The sequence below is a fragment of the Garra rufa genome, chromosome 10, assembly GCF_049309525.1.
Source record: "Garra rufa chromosome 10, GarRuf1.0, whole genome shotgun sequence".
Lineage (NCBI taxonomy): Eukaryota > Metazoa > Chordata > Actinopteri > Cypriniformes > Cyprinidae > Garra > Garra rufa.
In genome coordinates this window covers 37,391,893-37,411,602 of record NC_133370.1, presented here as the reverse complement: position 1 = coordinate 37,411,602, position 19,710 = coordinate 37,391,893, and the positions used below count along the sequence as shown (strand labels likewise).

Sequence of the window (19,710 nt, the reverse complement as noted above, 5' to 3'; positions counted from 1 at the left end):
CTAGTCATACACGTGCAATCGTGGGAGACTGGAAATTCAAGTTAATGTACAGTGACAGTCGTGGCCAAAAGTTTTGAGAATGACACAAATATTAGTTTTCACAAAGTTTGCTGCTACACTGCTTTTAGATCTTTGTCTCAGTTGTTTCTGTGATGTACTAAAATATAATTACAACAAGCACTTCATACGTTTCAAAGGCTTTTATCGACAATTACATGACATTTATGCAAAGAGTCAGTATTTGCCCTTCTTTTTCAGGACCTCTGCAATTCGACTGGGCATGCTCTCAATCAACTTCTGGGCCAGATCCTGATTGATAGCAACCCATTCTTTCATAATCACTTCTTGGAGTTTGTCAGAATTAGTGGGGTTTTGTTTGTCCACCCGCCTCTTGAGGATTGACCACAAGTTTTAAGATTTGGGGAGTTTCCAGGCCATGGACCCAAAATATCAACGTTTTGGTCCCCGAGCCACTTAGTTATCACTTTTGCCTTATGGCACGGTGATCCATCGTGCTGGAAAATGCATTGTTCTTCACCAAACTGTTGTTGGATTGTTGGAAGAAGTTGCTGTTGGAGGGTGTTTTGGTACCATTCTTTATTCATGGCTGTGTTTTTGGGCAAAATTGTGAGTGAGCCCACTCCCTTGGATGAGAAGCAACCCCACACATGAATGGTCTCAGGATGCTTTACTGTTGGTATGACACAGGACTGATGGTAGCACTCACCTTTTCTCCAGACAAGCCTTTTTCCAGATGCCCCAAACAAACGGAAAGAGGCTTCATCGGAAAATATGACTTTGCCCCAGTCCTCACCATACTTTTTGCAGAAGATCAATCTGTCCCTGATGTTTTTTTTTTTTTGGAGAGAAGTGGCTTCTTTGCTGCCCTTCTTGACACCAGGCCATCTTCCAAAAGTCTTGGCCTCACTGTGCGTGCAGATGCGCTCACACCTGCCTGCTGCCATTCCTGAGCAAGCTCTGCACTGGTGGCACTCCGATCCCGCAGCTGAATCCTCTTTAGGAGACGATCCTGGCGCTTGCTGGACTTTCTTGGATGCCCTGAAGCCTTCTTAACAATGCAGTGGAAAGTTTTTTTCGGGATTAAGTTAATTTTCATGGCAAAGAAGGACTATGCAATTCATCTGATCACTCTTTATAACATTCTGGAGTATATGCAAATTGCTATTATAAAAACGTAAGCAGCAACTTTTCCAATATTTATGTAATTCTCAAAACTTTTGGCCACGACTGTATAGTATTCAAGTTCCACTGCTTATAAAATTTGTGAATTTGTTGTGAACTGGCTGCAAATTCACAATAACACATGACCAACAGAGAATCTCAGGCTTGTGTGACAACACTTCTACTGGAATGCAAGATAGAAAAGGTAGATCTCCAGAATCATGACTGACACCGCTACCTTCAAGAGCTCTTATCTGTGTCATAAAACCAGAGTGTGTGAAAAAAGAAATGACAAGAGCAGAGAGAGTTTACATAAATTTTGCAGAGTCTATTATGGTTTCATACAAAAAGGACAAAACAATGACAAATTTTGTGACCAACTGTACACACAGAAACAAAGTCTGCAACTTTGTCACTCAAAGTAGCCTGGTAAGGTTACAGAAAGATTATATCCATTATTTTACATAAAAATGAAATTAAATAAACACAGCTGAGACACTGGGGGAATGAAACATTCAGGAGTCCACTTTTCTCTAGTAGTAGACATAGTCCACAAGATGATGCCAGTTCAACATTGGCCTTTACCTAGATTGACTTTCATTTGCTGGATGACAGAATCTGACTGAGGAACTCAATGGTACACACAACATTCTGTGTTGTATACATTAGAAGCATTAAATTCAAAAAACAAAAAACAACAACAACAACAAAAAAAAAAAAAACACAGAAGGGGTTCAGGTGCTGGTACAAATTCAGCTGTCGCTGTCCAAGTGAATCACAAAGCCGGTCAGCTGCTCAGTGCAGGGAAGGGATGTCTCTTATGATTTTACACAGTTGTACCATGCATCACAAATAAACTATCCTGGACCACAATTGTTAGTCCATTATAAAAGATGTTCCACACTACACCATGATGAGCCCCCTCTTACATCAGTTATTATTCTCAGTGCTGATGTAAGGTTAGAAAAAGTTGCATGTACCAATGTGTACACCAAGCAGGTAGCAAGGGGCATGGTAAGCCAAAACATCTGGCCCAGGATAACTAGTACCACCACCTTCCATCCAATACATCATAGAGAAATAGCTAAACCTCAGCCACCAATCAGGGTTCCATGCTGATTTTACTGAAGTGCTTCCAGACATCGATCCAAGCCTGCATCATTTTTCAGACTCTCAATGAAGCTGGTATTGTAGCCATATGTGGTTCTTTGTTTACCCTGTCCTCACTGTAGTGGGTTTTACCCCATTGTGCCCGGTAAAATGGGTGTGACCATTCCTACCGTCCGCGACCTCCCCTCATAACACCACGTGGAGCCCCTCGCCTGCTATTTGGACCCACATTGGGACCAGGACCACCTGGGTTGGGTGGCCCACCACGGCCCCAACCACCTCTTCCTCCCCGTGAAGGAGGTCCATACCCACCTTCGTCTCTTGGTGATGGTCGACCTATAGTGAGTTAGATAATATTAGTAAGCAGAATGCCTTATGTTTTACATTAAAACAAATCTTTGTCACATATCATTCCCTCACCTGCTCCTCTGTCATCAGGCCCTGCACCAGGGGAGTCCATGTCACCAGTGCCTGGTCCGTCATGCCAAGGCCGTTTGCGTGGAGGCAGTGAGGCCATATCCATGCCCTGTAGAGAGGAGGAACGCTCTCTACTGGCTGGAGAAGAACTGTCATGCATATTGTGGTCTGGCCGCTGACCATCCCGATAACTCTCATGACCTGAACACACATATACACCAGCATAAATTGGATTGTTTCTTTGATGTTAATCTCAAACTATGCAACATTTTTACATAACACTTATGCCAAGTGTACTTTACACAACAAAAGAAAAAAAAAACACAAACTGCTTTACTCTTAATATTATACAACATCCATGAACTATGAGGCACAGGTGGACACACTATATTAACTGTAGATGATGTACACTCGATTTACACCAGAAACAGATTCTTAATATAGCGTGTAACAATATTTCATGAAAAAAAAAGTGACAAAATCTTTTCAAATGGCTGCTACAATGACAGTTTTTGTGCTGAAGCTAAAGTGACAAATAAATGAAAATGGAGCAAAAACATTTCAAACAGACGTGGGCAACAAGGGCTTTCTGTTCTTCATAAAGAATTCTACATTAGGTTAAAGGATGTCCACAAACTATATTCTATTATCATCTACATTTCATATTACTAGTAATACTTAAAGGGTTAGTTCACCCAAAAATGATAATTTGATGTTTATTTGCTTACCCCCAGGGCATCCAAGATGTAGGTGACTTTGTTTCCTCAGCAGAACACAAACAAAGATTTTTTAACAAAAAACAGTGCAGTCTGTCAGTCAAATAATGGCAGTCAATGGTTACTAATTCTTTAGAGGAAAGAAAAACATACACAGACAAATCCAAATTACACCCTGCGGCTCGTGACGATACACTGATGTCCTGAGACACGAAACGATCGGTTTTTGTGAGAAACTGAACAGTATTTATATCATTTTTTACCTTTGATACACAGCCACGTCCATCTCTCCTGATCACGAGTTAAGCTTTCGGCTCGTTACAAGTGAACGCGCTCTGACGTAGTATACGCAAATGTTTGCACAGTGCACACAGACTGTGGGTATAGCGGCTATTAAAAATGGTAATTACTTGCGCTTATCCTGATTGTTCAAACCGATTTAAAGCGAAAAGATTACATTTGCTTGCACAAACTCATCCGGAACTTTTAACCGATTTCCCCTTATGGCGTTTGCGTATACTACGCCAGAGCGCATACACATGCCACGAGCCGGATGCAAAGCTTGTGCTCAGGACAGATGGATGTGGCTGTGTACTAAAGGTAAAAAATTATATAAATACTGTTCAGCTTCTCACAAAAAACGATCGTTTCATGTCTCAGGACATCAATGTATCGTCACGAGCCGCAGGGTGTAATTTGGATTTGTCTGTGCATGTTTTTGTTTACTTTTAAAGGTTTGGTGCCCATCCACCTCTATTATTTGGCTGGCAGACTGCACTGGTTTTTGTTAAAAATCTTCGTTTGTGTTCTGCTGAGGAAACAAAGTCACCTACATCTTGGATGCCCTGGGGGTAAGCAGATAAACATCAAATTTTCATTTTTGGGTGAACTATCCCTTTAATGGTTTACTAAAACGACATGTAAACAGATATCCCATAGGTTCCGTCTCATTGGTCACTCTCACTGCTCACCTTCTTATTGGTCATTTCTTGCCACTACTCTCTCTTCATTGCTTTTGTTTCTGAGGTAAAATCTTAGAACATGGGAATGTTCATAGCTAACCAGCCTATCATCCAATTTGGCTTTAATCTTATTTTTTTGTTGTTGCAGATCTTAAAAATCTGACTTGAAAATGAGCTAAAATCATGTAGTGTGTACTCAGGTTTATGGCCTCAGTGAAAGAATAGGAATTTGCTCAAGCATGTCTAACTACACTGCAACAACAAGAACATTTATTGGCATCCCCTTCATGCACTTCTACCTGAATCTCGCCCTCCCTCCCAGCCCTCCTGGTTTCTTCCTCCTTCATAGTGACAGGGATAATCATCAGGAGTTGGGAGAAGTCCCTTTCTTCCTACACCACCTAAGAAAGATGTCATGTTCAAACCTGACACCTCAGTTTTAATGGACGCAAGGTGAGCTGATGGACAGGTGAATGGAAAAGATTTTTACCTCCTCTTGGTGGCCCACCACGTGGTCTTCCTCTTCCTCCCCAACCTTGGCCCATGTCTTCTTGAGAATCAAAGCTCTCATCTCCACCATACTCATCTTGGTAGCCGCCCATTCCACCACGGCCACTCGGGCCTGTCCTCCGGTATCTGCACATTCAGATCCAGACAATAAAGATCATGCATTTATCAATCAACTGACAATGCTGGTGAGAGAGAAAAAAATCTGCCTATAAAAGTTTGTGAGAATCTTGGAATCAAGTAAATTTACTTTTGGGGGGAAAATCCCAATTAGTGGGTCAACTAGGTGGCAACACTCAAATTTGCTTTTAAGAACCTATTTAGGAAGATGGAATATGCTATATATATATATAAATAACCCAGGGAGGCCATAAGGTATCTGCATCTGTACAAGTTTGTATCAAACATGAGCTGAATACAAAGATGACAACTATGCACCATCTTCTGCAGGGACAGGTAAAGTATCATAAAGCAGTCATAGAATGAACATGTCTATAAAGGCTCATAATAAAAATTGTAGACTTTAAAAGGCTTGAACAATCACATTTCTGTGAGACACAATGGGCAGAAGCAAAGCCTTAGTTTCCAGTGTTTCATTCTTAGGAATCTTTTTGAATTAGTTATTTTCTTTCTGTCATAACACAGTAAAGCTAATTGTGGACTACATCTCATGTGGCACATAACACTTACGAGTCATCTCCATGCGGTGGTCGTCTCTGCCTCTGGTCAAACTCCTCACCAGAATCCTCATACCCATCATACCTGTAAACATGTCACCAGGAACACATTTCACATTCTAATCCATGTTACTCAGACCATTTAAAAAATAGCTATATAAGGTTAGATTGTACAGAATGAAATATACCTGTCGTGTCCCATGTACTCTCCATCATGTGAGGCAAACCTTTCCTGGCCCTCCCATGGGCCTCCAGAGATTCCTCTGTGACCTACAGAATATTCCTGCCCAGGACCTCCAGGGCCTCTTCTCCAGCCCTCTTGATAACCCCCATCATCACCCCAGTACTGACCTCCATCTGAGCCCTGACCAGGGCCTTGACGCTCCTGTGGAGGTCCCATGTGGTGGTTAGATGGTCCTCGAGGACCATCTCCTGACACAAACACAAAGGGAATCGCTACTAACTCTCACAAACTACTAGTCTTGATTAAATTATCTTGCATATGAATTAACTTTTCTTCCCAAAAGAGTTCACTGAGTGTTACCTTTCCCGTTAGGACCCTGCTGTCCTATTCCATGCATCATTGACTGAGGCCCAGGATTCTGTCCCTGGAAGACATGCACAACACTTCAGCAATAGAATCTACCCTGATCTAGTTACATCTTTTTGTCCTAAACATTCATGGATGTGTTTATATAAACTGTTTCTTCACCTGGTTGAACTGTCCACGGTTTCCATCACCCATGTGTGGTGGTTTGCCTTGCATATATGGTGGAGGGCCCTGCATATTGCCTGGAGGTCCTTGCATGTTTCCTATTGGACCTTGCATGTTGTTTGGTGGTCCATGCATACCCCCTGGAGGAGGCCCCATTCCATGCATATTTCCCATGCCCTGTATGTTACCATGAGTCCTGGATGGAGGGCCCATCATATTCCCTGGCATGGGTCCCTGAGGGCCCATCATGTTTCCATGAGGCCCAGGCCCCCTTATGTCCTGATGTATCATACCTCCCTGTGGTGGCCCCTGTCCTCGTGGTGGTGGTCCCATCATACTGGCTGGAGGTCCACCAGAACCTGGGGGCATTCCTGTTGGGGGAGGTCCTTGCATGCCTCTAGGGCCAGGTGGCGGGCCAGGAGGACCCTGGGGTCCCATGTTCCTGTGAGCACCTGGATGACGTGGAGGTCCATGCATGTCTGGACCCATCATGCCCTGAGGAGGGGGACCCTGGTGTATAGGAGGTCCTGGTGGAGCCATTTGGCCTGGAGGTATGAAAGGACCAGTCATTCCACCTGGCCCCATTAGAGGCATATTGTGTGGCATTTGTTGTGGAGGCATGGACTGAGGGAATCCTTGTGTTGGAGGGGGCATCAGACCACCCTGCCCTGGAAAGGGTGGCATTGGCCCTGACTGTCCAGCAGGGGGAGGCATTCCCTGCTCTTGTAACTGTGCCATTCGCTCAATCTTCAGTTGCTATGGACAAAAACATAATTTATTTATTAATTATTTAAGCAGTATACGGGTATATGCCTAATACAGTGATTATTCACATTTTAACAGCACAATGCTAAAGCTGTATATGTAATCATATTTGCAGACCTCAAGCAACATTGGGTTTGTGTACTGCAGGGCAGCCATTTCCTGTTCAATTTCTGCTTGTGTCTTCTTCTTGCCATCTACTGTCTTCTCATCTTTCCTTTCCTTTGGAACCTCTCCAGGAGGCAACGCTGGAACCTTATTCTCTGCCCAGGCCTATTGAGTAAGTCAAAAAACGAAGGAACACACATGTAGCCAAATTATAACTTATTAAATTATTTTAAGACCAAAACCTGTCTGCTAGTGCTACTAAGAGTATAAGATTATTATACTGACCTGTTGAAACTGAGCTGGAATTGGCTTTGCATAAGGAACCTTTTTAGTTGGGGGCTTTTTTTGGTCCTTCAGCATGACCTCTTCCATTCCCCAGTCCAACCCTGGAATGCTCATCTCAGGTTCTGCCACCATCTCTTTGCCTGAGCAAACCACCAATTATAAATTACCAACTAGTTTGAACTTATAAATATTCATTGTAAATGTGCATGTATTTGTGTCTTTACCAGTTTGTTCTTGTTCCATGGCAGCCTTTAGTTGTTCTGGGATCCCCATGCCAGGAATGGCTGCAACACTATTGGTCTCTATGTCATCTAGAATTACCCAAAACAAAGCATTATGAATTCATATGTACATCCTCTATAGGGTTTTAAAAATTGCAAGAGATCAAGGAATACTAACCATACTCCACTCCATCTTCTGACATTCCAGGCAACAAGTTCAGATTGTATCTGTCCCGCATCTTGTCCCCCGGCCGATTCCTTGTCCAAAATTTGCTGAGCAAGTGACCACAGAGCAATGAGCAACAGTCTATGCAAACTAGAGCATTTTATATTTATAATTATCCATTTCTTTGTTTCTGACCATTTGCTGAACTGCATGGAACATTTAATTTATGTATTAAAACTGAACTATAAATAAAGGAATGTGTTTAATAGCATATTGTTTTTTGCTGTGGTATCGAGACAAGTGAAATTTATTAACTACTGAAATTTCATTAAATGTGACAACCCTGGTCGCTATATGCATGTTTTTTTGACACACACTTACCTGGTATGGTCGTTAGACCCAGAACACAAGATGTGGCCCAGTGGATGCCAGGCTAAACTCCAGATCATTCCTTCATGAGCCATCTCCATTCCTCCCACCTCTTTCTCCACACTAGCAATATATTTCAAAAACTTTAGCAGTCAAACAACACAAAATTTGAAACGACTCCACATAGTATTACATTTTAGACTAATGCTACCATATATGGTTACATGGTACAGAGAGGATCTGAACGGTGCTTACCCTGCATGCCAAAATAGCAGTGATCCATCAGAGCCTCCACTGGCAAACAGGCCTTCATGAACTGGGTGCCAAGCTACAGCTGCAACCAAAAAGTGAAAACGTATTTGTATACAACACACTGCTTCACCTGCATTATATTAATACATATTCTCATTAGGATTATACCTGTAGCTTCTTTCTTATGTCCTCTAAAAACCTGCAGCTCTTCTTTGAGGTTGCGAATGTCAAACAGTTTGCATAAATGGTCACGTGACGCCGTCAATAGCCAGTTACCATTGAGGTTCCACTTCACCTCCATGACTGTGTTTTTATGTGCATGTCTGAGGACAAAACACAACTGTACAATTAATACCTTCTTAATTTCTGTTACTTGATTAAGTACTCAAACTTAAAGATTTGCAATGCAGCAATATTTTTGTTGTTAAATGGCTAACTACATCTGTTAACACCTGTCAAAGCATGGGCATAGGCAACAATATTTTTCTGTCTTACAGGAGTTTGCTAACTTACAGCGTTGCCAAACTTTGTCCCGTCTTTGGGTCCCAAAACTTGATAGGTTGCTGGCTGTCTTTGCTGCCGGACACCACCAAGCCCTTTGTGGGATGCCAATCGACACACTTCACATCTGCTCCATGACCTGGAAACACATGTAAGTTTGAATGAGTGTGTGACAAAGAGAAGCATATTGTGTATGTGCACACATTTTCTTATTTCAGAGCAACATTACGATGTACTATTTGATCACAATTCTATAATAAGCAAAGACAAGCTAAGAAACAGCCAGAACAAAAAAATCGATTGGATTAAATTTCTAAATTTCTGGAGTCACATACCACTGAATTTGAAAATCACAAATCTTAAAAAAAAAAAAAAAAAAAAACAAGCATATTGAGAAGTGGGACACTTTGACTAGCAAATACAGGCAGCATTATTTTAAATTGATTGTCACAAAAAAGCGTGAATGAGGCTGGGTGAATGTCTGGGTGAAGCTGCATGAATACGTTTTTTTTTTTTTTTTTTAAGATTTACATTTAGACATTTAGCAGACAGACGCTTTTATCCAAAGCAAGATAAATTAAAATTGTGTGTTTGCACAAACATGAGGAAAAAGAGGAAAGTCTAAGGTTAAAAAGAGCGAAATCTCTGTTGTGAAAGAATGCTCCGTTTTGTAATGAAAATCAGTATGATACAAAAAAAAACTATAAAAAGCATGACTGAAAGTCCTATTTCTACTGTTGAGAAGTCCAGATCACTGCAAATGGGATAGTGACATAGAAGGCATAGAACATTTTTCACATAATATTGTGTTTATTTAATTACAGTCCTGAAGATTTTTAAACTGCCAAAAAAGGATTTTTTCACACTGTTTTTTTTATTGGCTTAACAGGTATAGGTATTGAACCTTTATTATTAAAGGTTCATATCCAGTCACTCACATCAATTCTTTGCATTACTCTCTCTTGCGCACAAAAGAAACAAACAGTAAGTCTGACATAACATTTGACTGGTACTGTTATTGAACTGAATATAAAGACGATAAAAACCAAGTCATCATCTCACAACTAGCTCTCAAAGGTTTTACAGTATTGTATTTCTTAAATACAGTTTTATTAGAAACGAAGTCTGTGCATTTTTTTTTTTTTTTTTTTTTAAGATTTCTTCTTAAACTGGTACAGGTCAGGTTATACATGTCTACATGATTACACGTTGTTGGTATTGTAAGAGACCAATACTTCATCTTCATTGCATTGTAATAAATGCAAATATTTTAAATTGTGCCAAAAGGACCAACTTTTTTTTTTTTAACTAAAAGACAACATAAGTACAGAAAAAGAAAGAACATATGCAAGTAAATATAATAAATTCTTAGGCAAATGGTAAGTTTAAAAAAAGTATAGGGTATATGGACTCATATTTGAGTTCAATTCTGTACTACAGTGTGGCATTCAATACGAAAACATTGAGAGATAATGATAATGTGTTACGGTAAGAATCTTTTGTCTCAGGAAAAAAACGCAAGATTTTTAGACAGCTGTTCATCACTAGATTTGATAATCTGTTTGAAAGAAAGACTGATGAAAGAATTAATCATTTTATTTGAGAAAAGATATCTAAACTTTTCTACTACAAAATTATTGTTTCAGATTGTTTGGTGTCCTACAAAATTACCTCAGACATGTTTAGTAAATACAAGACTATATTACACAAAACATGTTTTGTGACAAGAGTTATTAGGCACAACCGGCAAACAGTGTGCAGAATTTCTTTTTTTTTTAATACATAGTACAATAGCAAGAACATGCATTGCTTAAAAATGTACAAACACTGTCAGCATACAGATAACTGTATCTTTGTCATTACACGTTTACAAAAAGGATTTATCAGGTTCAGTGCTTAAATTAAATAGTTACAATCTCAAACACAAGGCCTAATGAATATTTAAGCAAACTGCAGACCCATGTAAATGGCCAAAAAAGTCAAAGACAAAAAAAGAACACAAAACTGATACCGACAGCCCATGGTAAGGGTTTGCAAATGTGTGTGAAAGGTAATGCAAAGACTCTGTGAACCCAGAAGACAGTGTAATTTTATGTTTAAAGGAAAGCATTTGTGAATATCTCCACATCTTATACAACATACCTCTCAGAATTCTTTCCTCATGACAGCGCAGAAAGTCCCAGATGCGCACAGTTCCATCATCAGAGCAAGTGGCAAATTTATTATCCGTAGGAGAGAAACTGAAGACACAGTAGGGAGAGAATCAACAATGAAGGATAACATAGCAGTTCTCTGTAGGGTGGACACCTTACACCCTGTGGGGGCCTTTTGAGCGGATCTGACAAGGAAGCATCCATCTCCTTAGCAGACAACTTACTCTACGGACAGTCCTATCATAACTTGCTTAAATGCATCTCTAATACCACAAGCTAAAACGAAAGACACATTTAACACTAAATGCACATTTCTCTGTATTCTGAGCCTTGCTGTACATCAGAAAATGGAATTAGCATATGAAACTTTAGTTCAATTAGTAAATGTAATCATGTATGTTTCAAATACAATCATCCCTACACAGACTGCTCTTCTTTCCAGAAGGCACACAAGCTGGTTCAAGCATTTGGCAAAACTGAGCCTGCCTCAGTTCACCAACTCACTCTTTTGACCTCCAAACACACACCATTATTTTACTATTTCTAAAGACAAATAAGGCAGAAGTATCACTCCACCAAACACCATAAAGTACAAACATTACCCACAGTGCTCAGATGTTCTTACTAGGTTTTTGCATTATAAAAAACTAATACCACTATATTATTAATAAAGAAATAAACCACTGATGTGAGCGAAAGCCTCTCTTCAGTTTGTTTTACTTCAACCCATGAGCAATTTGTATGATCTGATATCACTGGCTTTAAATTTGTGGCTTCCGTTTTTGTTTTTAAAAATATTGAAGAAGAAATCGCATTTTATTGCATTAGAAAGAATGTAACATGCTCTGTATTGTCTTGAGTTAACAAAACAAAAGGGAGTGGCAATGAATTATAAACCTGGATTTCAATGTGGATGAAAATGTTGCCATGTGCATTTATACCCGTAGAGCAGTATTAAAGTGGATATCGGAGTTATTTATTATTAGAAATCTTTATTTAGAGGCAAAATTTTTATTAGGGACTGACTGAAAGCGTGACAAAGACTCTGATGGCCAGTAGGGGCAGCACAGCTCCTGTCTCACTAGCAAACTACTGTGAACTGAAACTTAAAGAGTTGTGTACGTTTGCTACAAACAGACCAGTGTAAGGACATGCGTCCAGCTCCTCCACTATGGAGGCCCCCAAAAAACCCTTCCAACAAACACTTTAGTCCCTGAGGGTCTTTTTAACAGACGTTTTTTTTTTTCTAGACTGCATGTCATCACCTTAGAATATAAAAAATTGGGAATACTTTATTTAAAAGTGTGAAAAATACACCTTTTCTGTACATAGTGGTTATGTATATAAAATATGAGAATACATAACTCAAAAGCCACAGGTGACAAATAAATGCAGTGTTGCAACAACAACACACACACGTGTCAATAATAAAGGACATAAACAATAAGCAGCACAGGGAAGAGTATATCAGAACTGACAGCACTGAGGAGAGCCCCCTACAGGCAGAGCACTGGCCCTTCAGAGGCAGTAACAGGCTTGGGTTAACTACAGAAAATGGTAGATTGTGTATAGACCTGGCCTCTCTAATCGCCTCCTTGTGAGCCTGGAACATCTTGACGTTATTCATGTTGGACTGCCAGTACTTCACATAACCTCCATGGTCAGCAGTCAACATCCACATGTCATTGTGAGACCAGGTCATTGCCCTGACAGGGCTATCATGAGCCTATTAGAAGAAAAGAAAAAGGGATAAATAAATAAGGACCTTTTAGCAAGCTTTTCAGGTTGTGAGGTAAGGGTGGTGAGCCACAAATCTAAAATATGGTCTCTGGTTACCTGCAAAATTGTCTCGAAGTTAAATGTGAGCCCATTCCATAAAGTAAACTCCCCACTGGAGGCACCTGTTACAAGCCGCCTGCCTTCAGGAGTCCACTGTAAGAAAAGAAGAAAAGGGTATGGAATGGTTTAGAAAAACCAAAGTAGTAGGCTGTACATGGGTTACATAGTGAAAGGATGCATTTCAACACAATGCATCAAACTATCATAAACTTTTTAAATCAAAAGCTTAACACTTACCCGCACAACAAACACAGGGCATTTGACTTTGTTGGTGGAGGTTCTGACAAACTTTGTTGTAACAGCATTCATAGGGTTATTAAGCATACCAACTGGAGGAACAAGCTGCAAAAAAGTAATTCATTTTATGAGATAGATATATAACCTTGAACAGAAAACATAAGAACCAAAAAAGTAGTAAATCATACATCGTTGTAGCAGCCTGCATCTGGCTGAATAGCACGGAAATCTCGATGATCTCGTTGCCACAATCGATTCTGAAATGGAGTAATTTTCCAGATGTTACATTTGCCAGATGTTGCATTGCCACACTCTGTTACATTTAGTCAGGCTTATACCTCAAGATGTCTGATGACAGACGGATTATAATCAATGGTCTTGCGGTTCACAGCTTTTCTCATGCGCTTGCCATCGAAAGTCAGCTGCTGCATAGCCTGCTGCTGGGCAAAGTCTGGCCTCTTGTAGAACAGCTGACGAGGTGCCTGGTGCTGGAACCGAGGCATATGGAAGAACCGGGGAGGTGAGCCAATATCTGCTGCCATAGTGACAGTTTTGCAACACCTGAGAATGTGATGAGAAATAAATTTACTATGAGTTTAGTGTTTATGACATTAGCACAAAACAACCAAATGCAGAGGTCAATGTAAAAATTGTACACACAGAGTCAGAAAAGAAATTAACAAGTATAAACAAAGTTTTATGGTTAATAAGTTTGCTCCCAAAGTCCAAAGTTAGCTTGCAGCCAAAAAACAAAACAAACAAACAAAAAAAAAACACATTGATTGGTAAATAAGAAACATCTCTAATACTACCAAGAAACTGACTAAATCAGTAAAGCAACAAACTAATAAGACACTGCAATGAATCAAAACAGTTCTTTGAAATGTGAAATAGGTGTTTCAAGCTGAAATAAACAGTATTTAGGTGAAGATGGATGGCAGACAAAGGGTAAAAGCCTTTCTAATCATTATAAAATAAATTTTATCATCACAATTATACACTGGTTTCCATAACAAGTTGTTCCAAATGCAAGCTGTGGCATGGTGCAAGTGATATCAAAGCAAACCCAAGCTGAATTTGAAAGCTTTTTCCAGATTTACAGACAGGATCATTTTACATGTCAGAGAAATTACATCAAGGTTTATTGATGTTGAGCATCTGGAACCACAGTGTAAACGACCTTTAAAAGCATCATGCTTTTCACAGTAAAATTTCAAAATGAACTTTTGGTTGCAGTATTAGTACAGTTGATATTCTTTCAAATGGCCTGTTCAGTGGCAGTTTTACTGAATTACCAATTAAAAAATAATTAAATAAAATATACACAACAGTGCACACGTAAAAGATGGAACTAAATCAGTGACTGATTTAATTACTTGTTTTTATGGTACCAAGCCCACCTAACAGGTTCAACAGCATATACAGGATATTTCATTGTAAAACCAACAGAAGAACTAAATTCAAAACCACTACAGTTATATTTGTTTATCACAATAGAACCAGGTATGATACATTTCCCTGTGATTTTAACTAAATGTGTTTGTTGCACTTAGTATACAATAAATACACTGCGTGTAATAATTAGACTAATGCTGGCAAGAAATTATTATTTTAATTTAACTCCTAAAATGCAGATATACATTGCATTCTATAACTGTAATTGTTTCCCTAAAAAAACAAAAAACAAAAAAAAAAAACAAAGAAAAAAAAGGGTCAGTTTCTTTATGTAGCTCACTCATAAAATAAAAAAAGATCTCAGTGATGGATTACTTCTTTCAATACAAATGCAACTCATGTATTCTATTTAGACATCAGTATAGTTGACTTGGGTCAATTACCTACTGTAAGGTATGTGTACTAAACTGTTAAAAATAGTCTGTTATAAGAGTGAATGATGCTGCTAATGCCTAGGAAAATGCATTGAGGGGAAAAAACATGAGAAAATATTTAAAAAAAGTTAATTTACTAAATTATTTTTTAAACTATTTTATTTACTAATATAAAAGTAAATAACATACAGTAAATAAAAATGAGAGATCAGATCTGTATACTCTGAGCAAATTTATTTGTAATTCTGTAGATGCTAGTCAAATTAGGAGGCTGCCAGCTTAAAATAATTTGTGCTGACCATTGGGTGTGGTGTTTTTTTTTTAATTGGCTAGAGTATAAAGCCATTAAACTTTAAGTCGTGTAAAGAACTCAGCCCTGCATATCTGTGTAGTTAATGTTAATATGATTAAACATCAATGCATCATTTAAACATTTAGTGTTGAAATACAATAAACTAATTTTGTTACTTTCATTGTAAAACGTGGTAATGCACTGTCCTTGTGCCACTGGGACCACTTAAAGTTTATGCAAATGATTAATTTGTGAAAAGAAAAAAAACAAAGCAAATTCAAACTGTACTCAGCTCTTCTGCACACAAGTGATCAGTCTCTCCAATAACATAAGAGTTAATGGTATTACAAAAAAAAAAAAAAAAAAGTACTTTAACCAGATGTAAAGTGAGAACACATTTTATTATCAGCACGACTAAATGTATTTCATTACCCGGTCATAGATGCAGTAAGTTATATAGCTTCATTTAAAATATGTTTAGAGTAAAATCAATGCAGCTGTATTTTTGACATAGGAATACTGAATTTAAAAGCTGTTAATGGCAAACATATTGTAGATCCTGTGCACTTTCGTAAATACACTACGACTAAAAAAATTTAAGAAAACTTCAGCTATTCGGGTAAAATAGAGGGGTTTGTGAATGCCAAAAAAATTAAGTTATATGAATTGTTTAATGTATTTTCTTTAGGTGGCGTGTAACATACCGCACTGATGTAGTAACGCATAGCTCAATTACAAACTTATTAAAACTTAAAAACACAAGTATCAATGATATGTATCTCTTAATGTTGAGGCTAAAACAAAACGTGAATTAGCGACTATTGCATAATTTATACCTGTCGTTTCTTGTTCGAGGTCGACAAATGTCTCTCTTCGGTTCGAGGTATGTTAGCCTTTAGCCAGCTAACACAATACCTGATGCTACCACAGGCCCTCACAAACAGGCCACATTTTCACTGTCTATCAGAATGAGAACAGAATCCCCTTACAAATAAGTATGTTTATTTGAGAGCAGAATCTGTCCGCTGGAGCAGATAGCTGTGTGCTGGCTGTGAGAGTGGTTATTTCTTTCCTGTCTCCCACACAGCGTGTTTAAATGGCGCCCGGTCAATACTTGAGAAACTCACCCAAAATATCCAGTGCTGACTGAGTCTATTAATCTAAAATTAACACACGACTCTTCCTTGTGGATACTATTCTACTGTCTTTCTTAAAATGAAATGTCAACTGTCTCCAAAGTGCGCGTTAATTCGCTATTTTCGCGTTAAATTAACCCCCTGCCTCCATCTCGAGGCTTCCTCTCATCTTCGTTGCTTTGAACTACGAAACGACGTCACGACGTCATGATGTCAGACGTATCGGCGGGAGAAGTGCGTCACTACATGCATGTTTATTTTACGCAGTCAATTGCGATAGGTAGAGGTTGGAGAACAAAAGTTGTTACATACTACACGTTATTTATAAGTAGTTATATTATGACTACTATTTAATATTGTTTATTTATTTATTTAGTTATTTCTTTCATTGCTTGGATTAGTTAACCTTGAAATGAAAATTCTGTCATCATCTAACGTTACTAACTCTCACCTCATTCTAAACACATATGACATCCTTCCTTCAGTTAAACATAAAAGGGACACTGAGAATGTAATTTACATACAATGACAGTGAATGGAAACAACTATTTCTTTAAATTTGGGATACACAGCTGTCCATTAGGTGGGGCTATGATTCGTTTGCCGTAAATAAACAGCAGATAAATTCTTTATTTTTTCATATCTCAGTAGTACACTGGCAACAATTTTTTATTGCAACTGTGGATAAATAATTGTTTGGACTGCGAAGGAAAAAGTTTTTTTTTACGACACAACGTCAAAACAGCCATACCAAATAGATTGGGTCAAATGGATGTCGAGTTTAGGTTTCACAGAGCTATTTTTAATCCTACACTGGTTCCTGAAGGAACGAATATTGACATAAATGGGCGGGGTTAGTTAGCTGCATGTGAGTCCACTGCACGTTTTCCCTGCCATATGGACTGTTGTGGTGTGGTGGTGAGGATGATTAGGCGCTGACACATCCGCTTCGAGGATCATCCCCGCGCCTAATCTGCAGGTCAGAATGGTTTCTTAATCTGAGCTAAATGTTTGTGTCGTGTTTTGAACGAGGTTGTAAAACTAAGCATGTCCGTGCTATTAAACGTAATGCTGGAGTATGCCCAGTAAACAATTTCAAGACTACTCTACATTCAGGTTACTGTACAAAAGTGTTGTTCCGTTTATTATTTTATTTTTGCATGTGTTTGTTCTAAATAAATAATGTTCTCTCCTCTCTTTTTTAATCAACAGCTCATCAGATTGTCTGTGTAAGGGCATTAAGGCTGGGTTGAAACATCTGACCATTCTCCTTGCTGATGCAGTGTATATAATACTTTAGCTTCTAATCTATGCATCTACCTCTCTTGTAATGACGCTAGTATGTACAGAACTTAAATGAAATATAAGTATAATATAATATATAATATAATATACATATATTAAATGAAACATTAAGCTAGTTTTCCACTGTGAATACAGTACCCAATGGACCTGTGATTATTATGGTCATTCACAACATATGATGTTCCTTCAAAACACACTAACATATATGCAAGCATATAATTAGAAATGCTACAGTTAAGCACAATTACAGACTGTCTGCTGATCAGTAATGCCCGGTCAGCCTGTAACAATGAACTCATCCAGAAGGAGGCGGTCACTCTTTGTATCAATGTTTCCAAGCAGCAACCCTTTCCTTCCATGCGTGTAAGCACTTTGCGTGTGCCTGTGTATGATGACCCTCAAGAAGATCTGTACAAGTATTTTGACCGCTGTGCTGATGCCATAGCCAGTGAGGCAGAACGGGGGGGGCGCACTGTTGTGTACTGTAAGAATGGACGCAGTCGTTCAGCTACTGTCTGTATGGCGTATTTATTGAAGCACCAGGGTCTCACCTTGACAGATGCCTTCCAGGTATGAATAGTGTTTATGCCAAATTGATTTCTGATATGAAACAGTCAGGACACATGTAGCTTATGTATAACTTCTTTTTTACATTAAAGATTTTTTTCAATTTGTATTATATGTGCAGTCATAAATTATTTTTCTTTGTTGCTGATATTTTATTGGTTCATATTATATAAAGGAAAAGCAGACATACCCTGTAGGCAACAAGGTACAAAAAAAAGAAAAAAAGATATGAAGGTATAAATGCACGAAACAAAAGAAGCCACAAGACATCAAAATATTCATCACTCATATTATAATCATTGCTGAATGTAGTGTAATTGATAATAAACCACAGCATTCTACATTTTTGTGCCAGAATTCACTGTTGTTTACTACTTCTGTCATTTCTATTTGTTCTATCAGGTAGTTAAAAGTGCCCGATCAGTAGTTGAGCCTAACCCTGGATTCTGGACTCAGCTGGAGCGATATGAACAGGAGCTGAAGATCAGGAAGTCGGCTAGCCGCAGATCCAACCTCTCTTCACTTTAACTTTATATTAACATTTTCTGATATGACATTCTCAACCTTTAGGGCTTAATAATAGCTAAAGACATGTCACTGTTCAAGCTTTTGCAAATTGTGAATCCCTTATAATAATAATAATAATAATAATAATAATAATAATAATAATAATAATAAGGATTTGTGCCTTAAATTGTTATCCTCAGGTTTTTATTTATTTGCATTTTCTAATTTTGATGCTTTTATTATTAATAACTATTAATGTGTATTACACAATTAATGTGTAATAAAAAAAACAATTTATTATTCCTTGCAGTATGAGTAGGCTGTTTTTTTAAAAAATATTAATATTATTTAAAAAATATTATTTAAAATAATCATGATATATAATATATGTAGAAATATAATAATCATAAGTACCACCCTACATTTTGACCAATTTTAGGTTATTAAGACAGGATTAAAGCTCCCACGAAAGCCTTTTTTTTGCTAAACTGAAAGCCATTTTTTTTTCAGAAGCTTCTCTTAAACAAACCTATAATACCACCAAATTGCTAGAAGTTGTACATAGTTGTACATTACCCTGCTAAATAATTGTTATCTCAGTAGGATTTTATTTACTTTACATAAAAAAAGAAATGCTTAAATATTTTAGATAAATGCTGCTGTCAGGTAAAAACTTACATAAATTCATAAAGGTCATCCCAAAATTTCTTAAATCATTTAACACATCTAACATGTCTGTTGAATGTTGTACATTTACTGTAGAACTGTATTTTATTTAGCATTTCTTAAATAACACTATATGTTAAGCCATGTCTTACAGTATTCATTATTCTTTTGTGTTACTCAATAAAGGAATCAAATAATGGGACTATGTAAGTGTGTATTCATTTTATAC

The 19,710-nt window shown here is 38.1% G+C and overlaps 2 protein-coding genes across 7 annotated transcripts; one reads left to right on the top strand and one right to left on the bottom strand.

Annotated features, from left to right (window-relative positions):
* Positions 1-1,489: 1,489 nt before the first annotated feature.
* Positions 1,490-16,604, bottom strand: wdr33 (WD repeat domain 33). Of its 5 annotated transcripts, none has more exons than XM_073848864.1 (23): positions 16,137-16,604; positions 13,518-13,740; positions 13,368-13,436; positions 13,180-13,284; positions 12,940-13,035; positions 12,678-12,829; positions 11,093-11,190; positions 8,963-9,089; positions 8,618-8,772; positions 8,453-8,531; positions 8,210-8,320; positions 7,841-7,935; positions 7,666-7,752; positions 7,442-7,581; positions 7,169-7,321; positions 6,284-7,042; positions 6,116-6,179; positions 5,760-6,003; positions 5,585-5,656; positions 4,878-5,023; positions 4,687-4,788; positions 2,713-2,910; positions 1,490-2,628 (listed from the first exon to the last, which is right to left on the bottom strand). In XM_073848864.1, exons 2-23 carry the CDS (start codon positions 13,719-13,721, stop codon positions 2,459-2,461), a joined length of 3,426 nt encoding a protein of 1,141 aa, XP_073704965.1. In that variant the 5' UTR covers positions 13,722-13,740; positions 16,137-16,604; the 3' UTR covers positions 1,490-2,458. The 5 variants fall into 5 exon arrangements, with proteins under 5 accessions (XP_073704965.1, XP_073704964.1, XP_073704966.1 ...); XM_073848863.1 differs by having other exon boundaries at positions 16,428-16,604; XM_073848865.1 differs by having other exon boundaries at positions 5,760-6,000; positions 16,428-16,604.
* A 502-nt stretch (positions 16,605-17,106) lies between these two features.
* On the top strand, positions 17,107-19,694 carry dusp28 (dual specificity phosphatase 28). Of its 2 annotated transcripts, XM_073849107.1 has the most exons (3): positions 17,107-17,415; positions 17,649-18,311; positions 18,711-19,694. In XM_073849107.1, exons 2-3 carry the CDS (start codon positions 17,967-17,969, stop codon positions 18,834-18,836), a joined length of 471 nt encoding a protein of 156 aa, XP_073705208.1. In that variant the 5' UTR covers positions 17,107-17,415; positions 17,649-17,966; the 3' UTR covers positions 18,837-19,694. The 2 variants fall into 2 exon arrangements, with proteins under 2 accessions (XP_073705208.1, XP_073705210.1); XM_073849109.1 differs by lacking the exon at positions 17,107-17,415 and having other exon boundaries at positions 17,422-18,311.
* The last annotated feature ends 16 nt before the right edge of the window (positions 19,695-19,710 follow it).

Excerpts from the sequence above, each read along its gene's own strand:
- dusp28 (XM_073849107.1), top strand. The coding sequence starts at position 17,967 with ATGCTACAGTTAAGCACAATTACAGACTGTCTGCTGATCAGTAATGCC. Across the intron at positions 18,312-18,710 it reads CCTTGACAGATGCCTTCCAG|GTAGTTAAAAGTGCCCGATC; the intron begins GTATGAATAGTG and ends TTGTTCTATCAG.
- wdr33 (XM_073848864.1), bottom strand. The coding sequence starts at position 13,721 with ATGGCAGCAGATATTGGCTCACCTCCCCGGTTCTTCCATATGCCTCGG. Across the intron at positions 13,285-13,367 it reads ATGCAGGCTGCTACAACGAT|CTTGTTCCTCCAGTTGGTAT; the intron begins GTATGATTTACT and ends ACTTTTTTGCAG. Across the intron at positions 7,582-7,665 it reads CATGGAACAAGAACAAACTG|GCAAAGAGATGGTGGCAGAA; the intron begins GTAAAGACACAA and ends TGGTTTGCTCAG.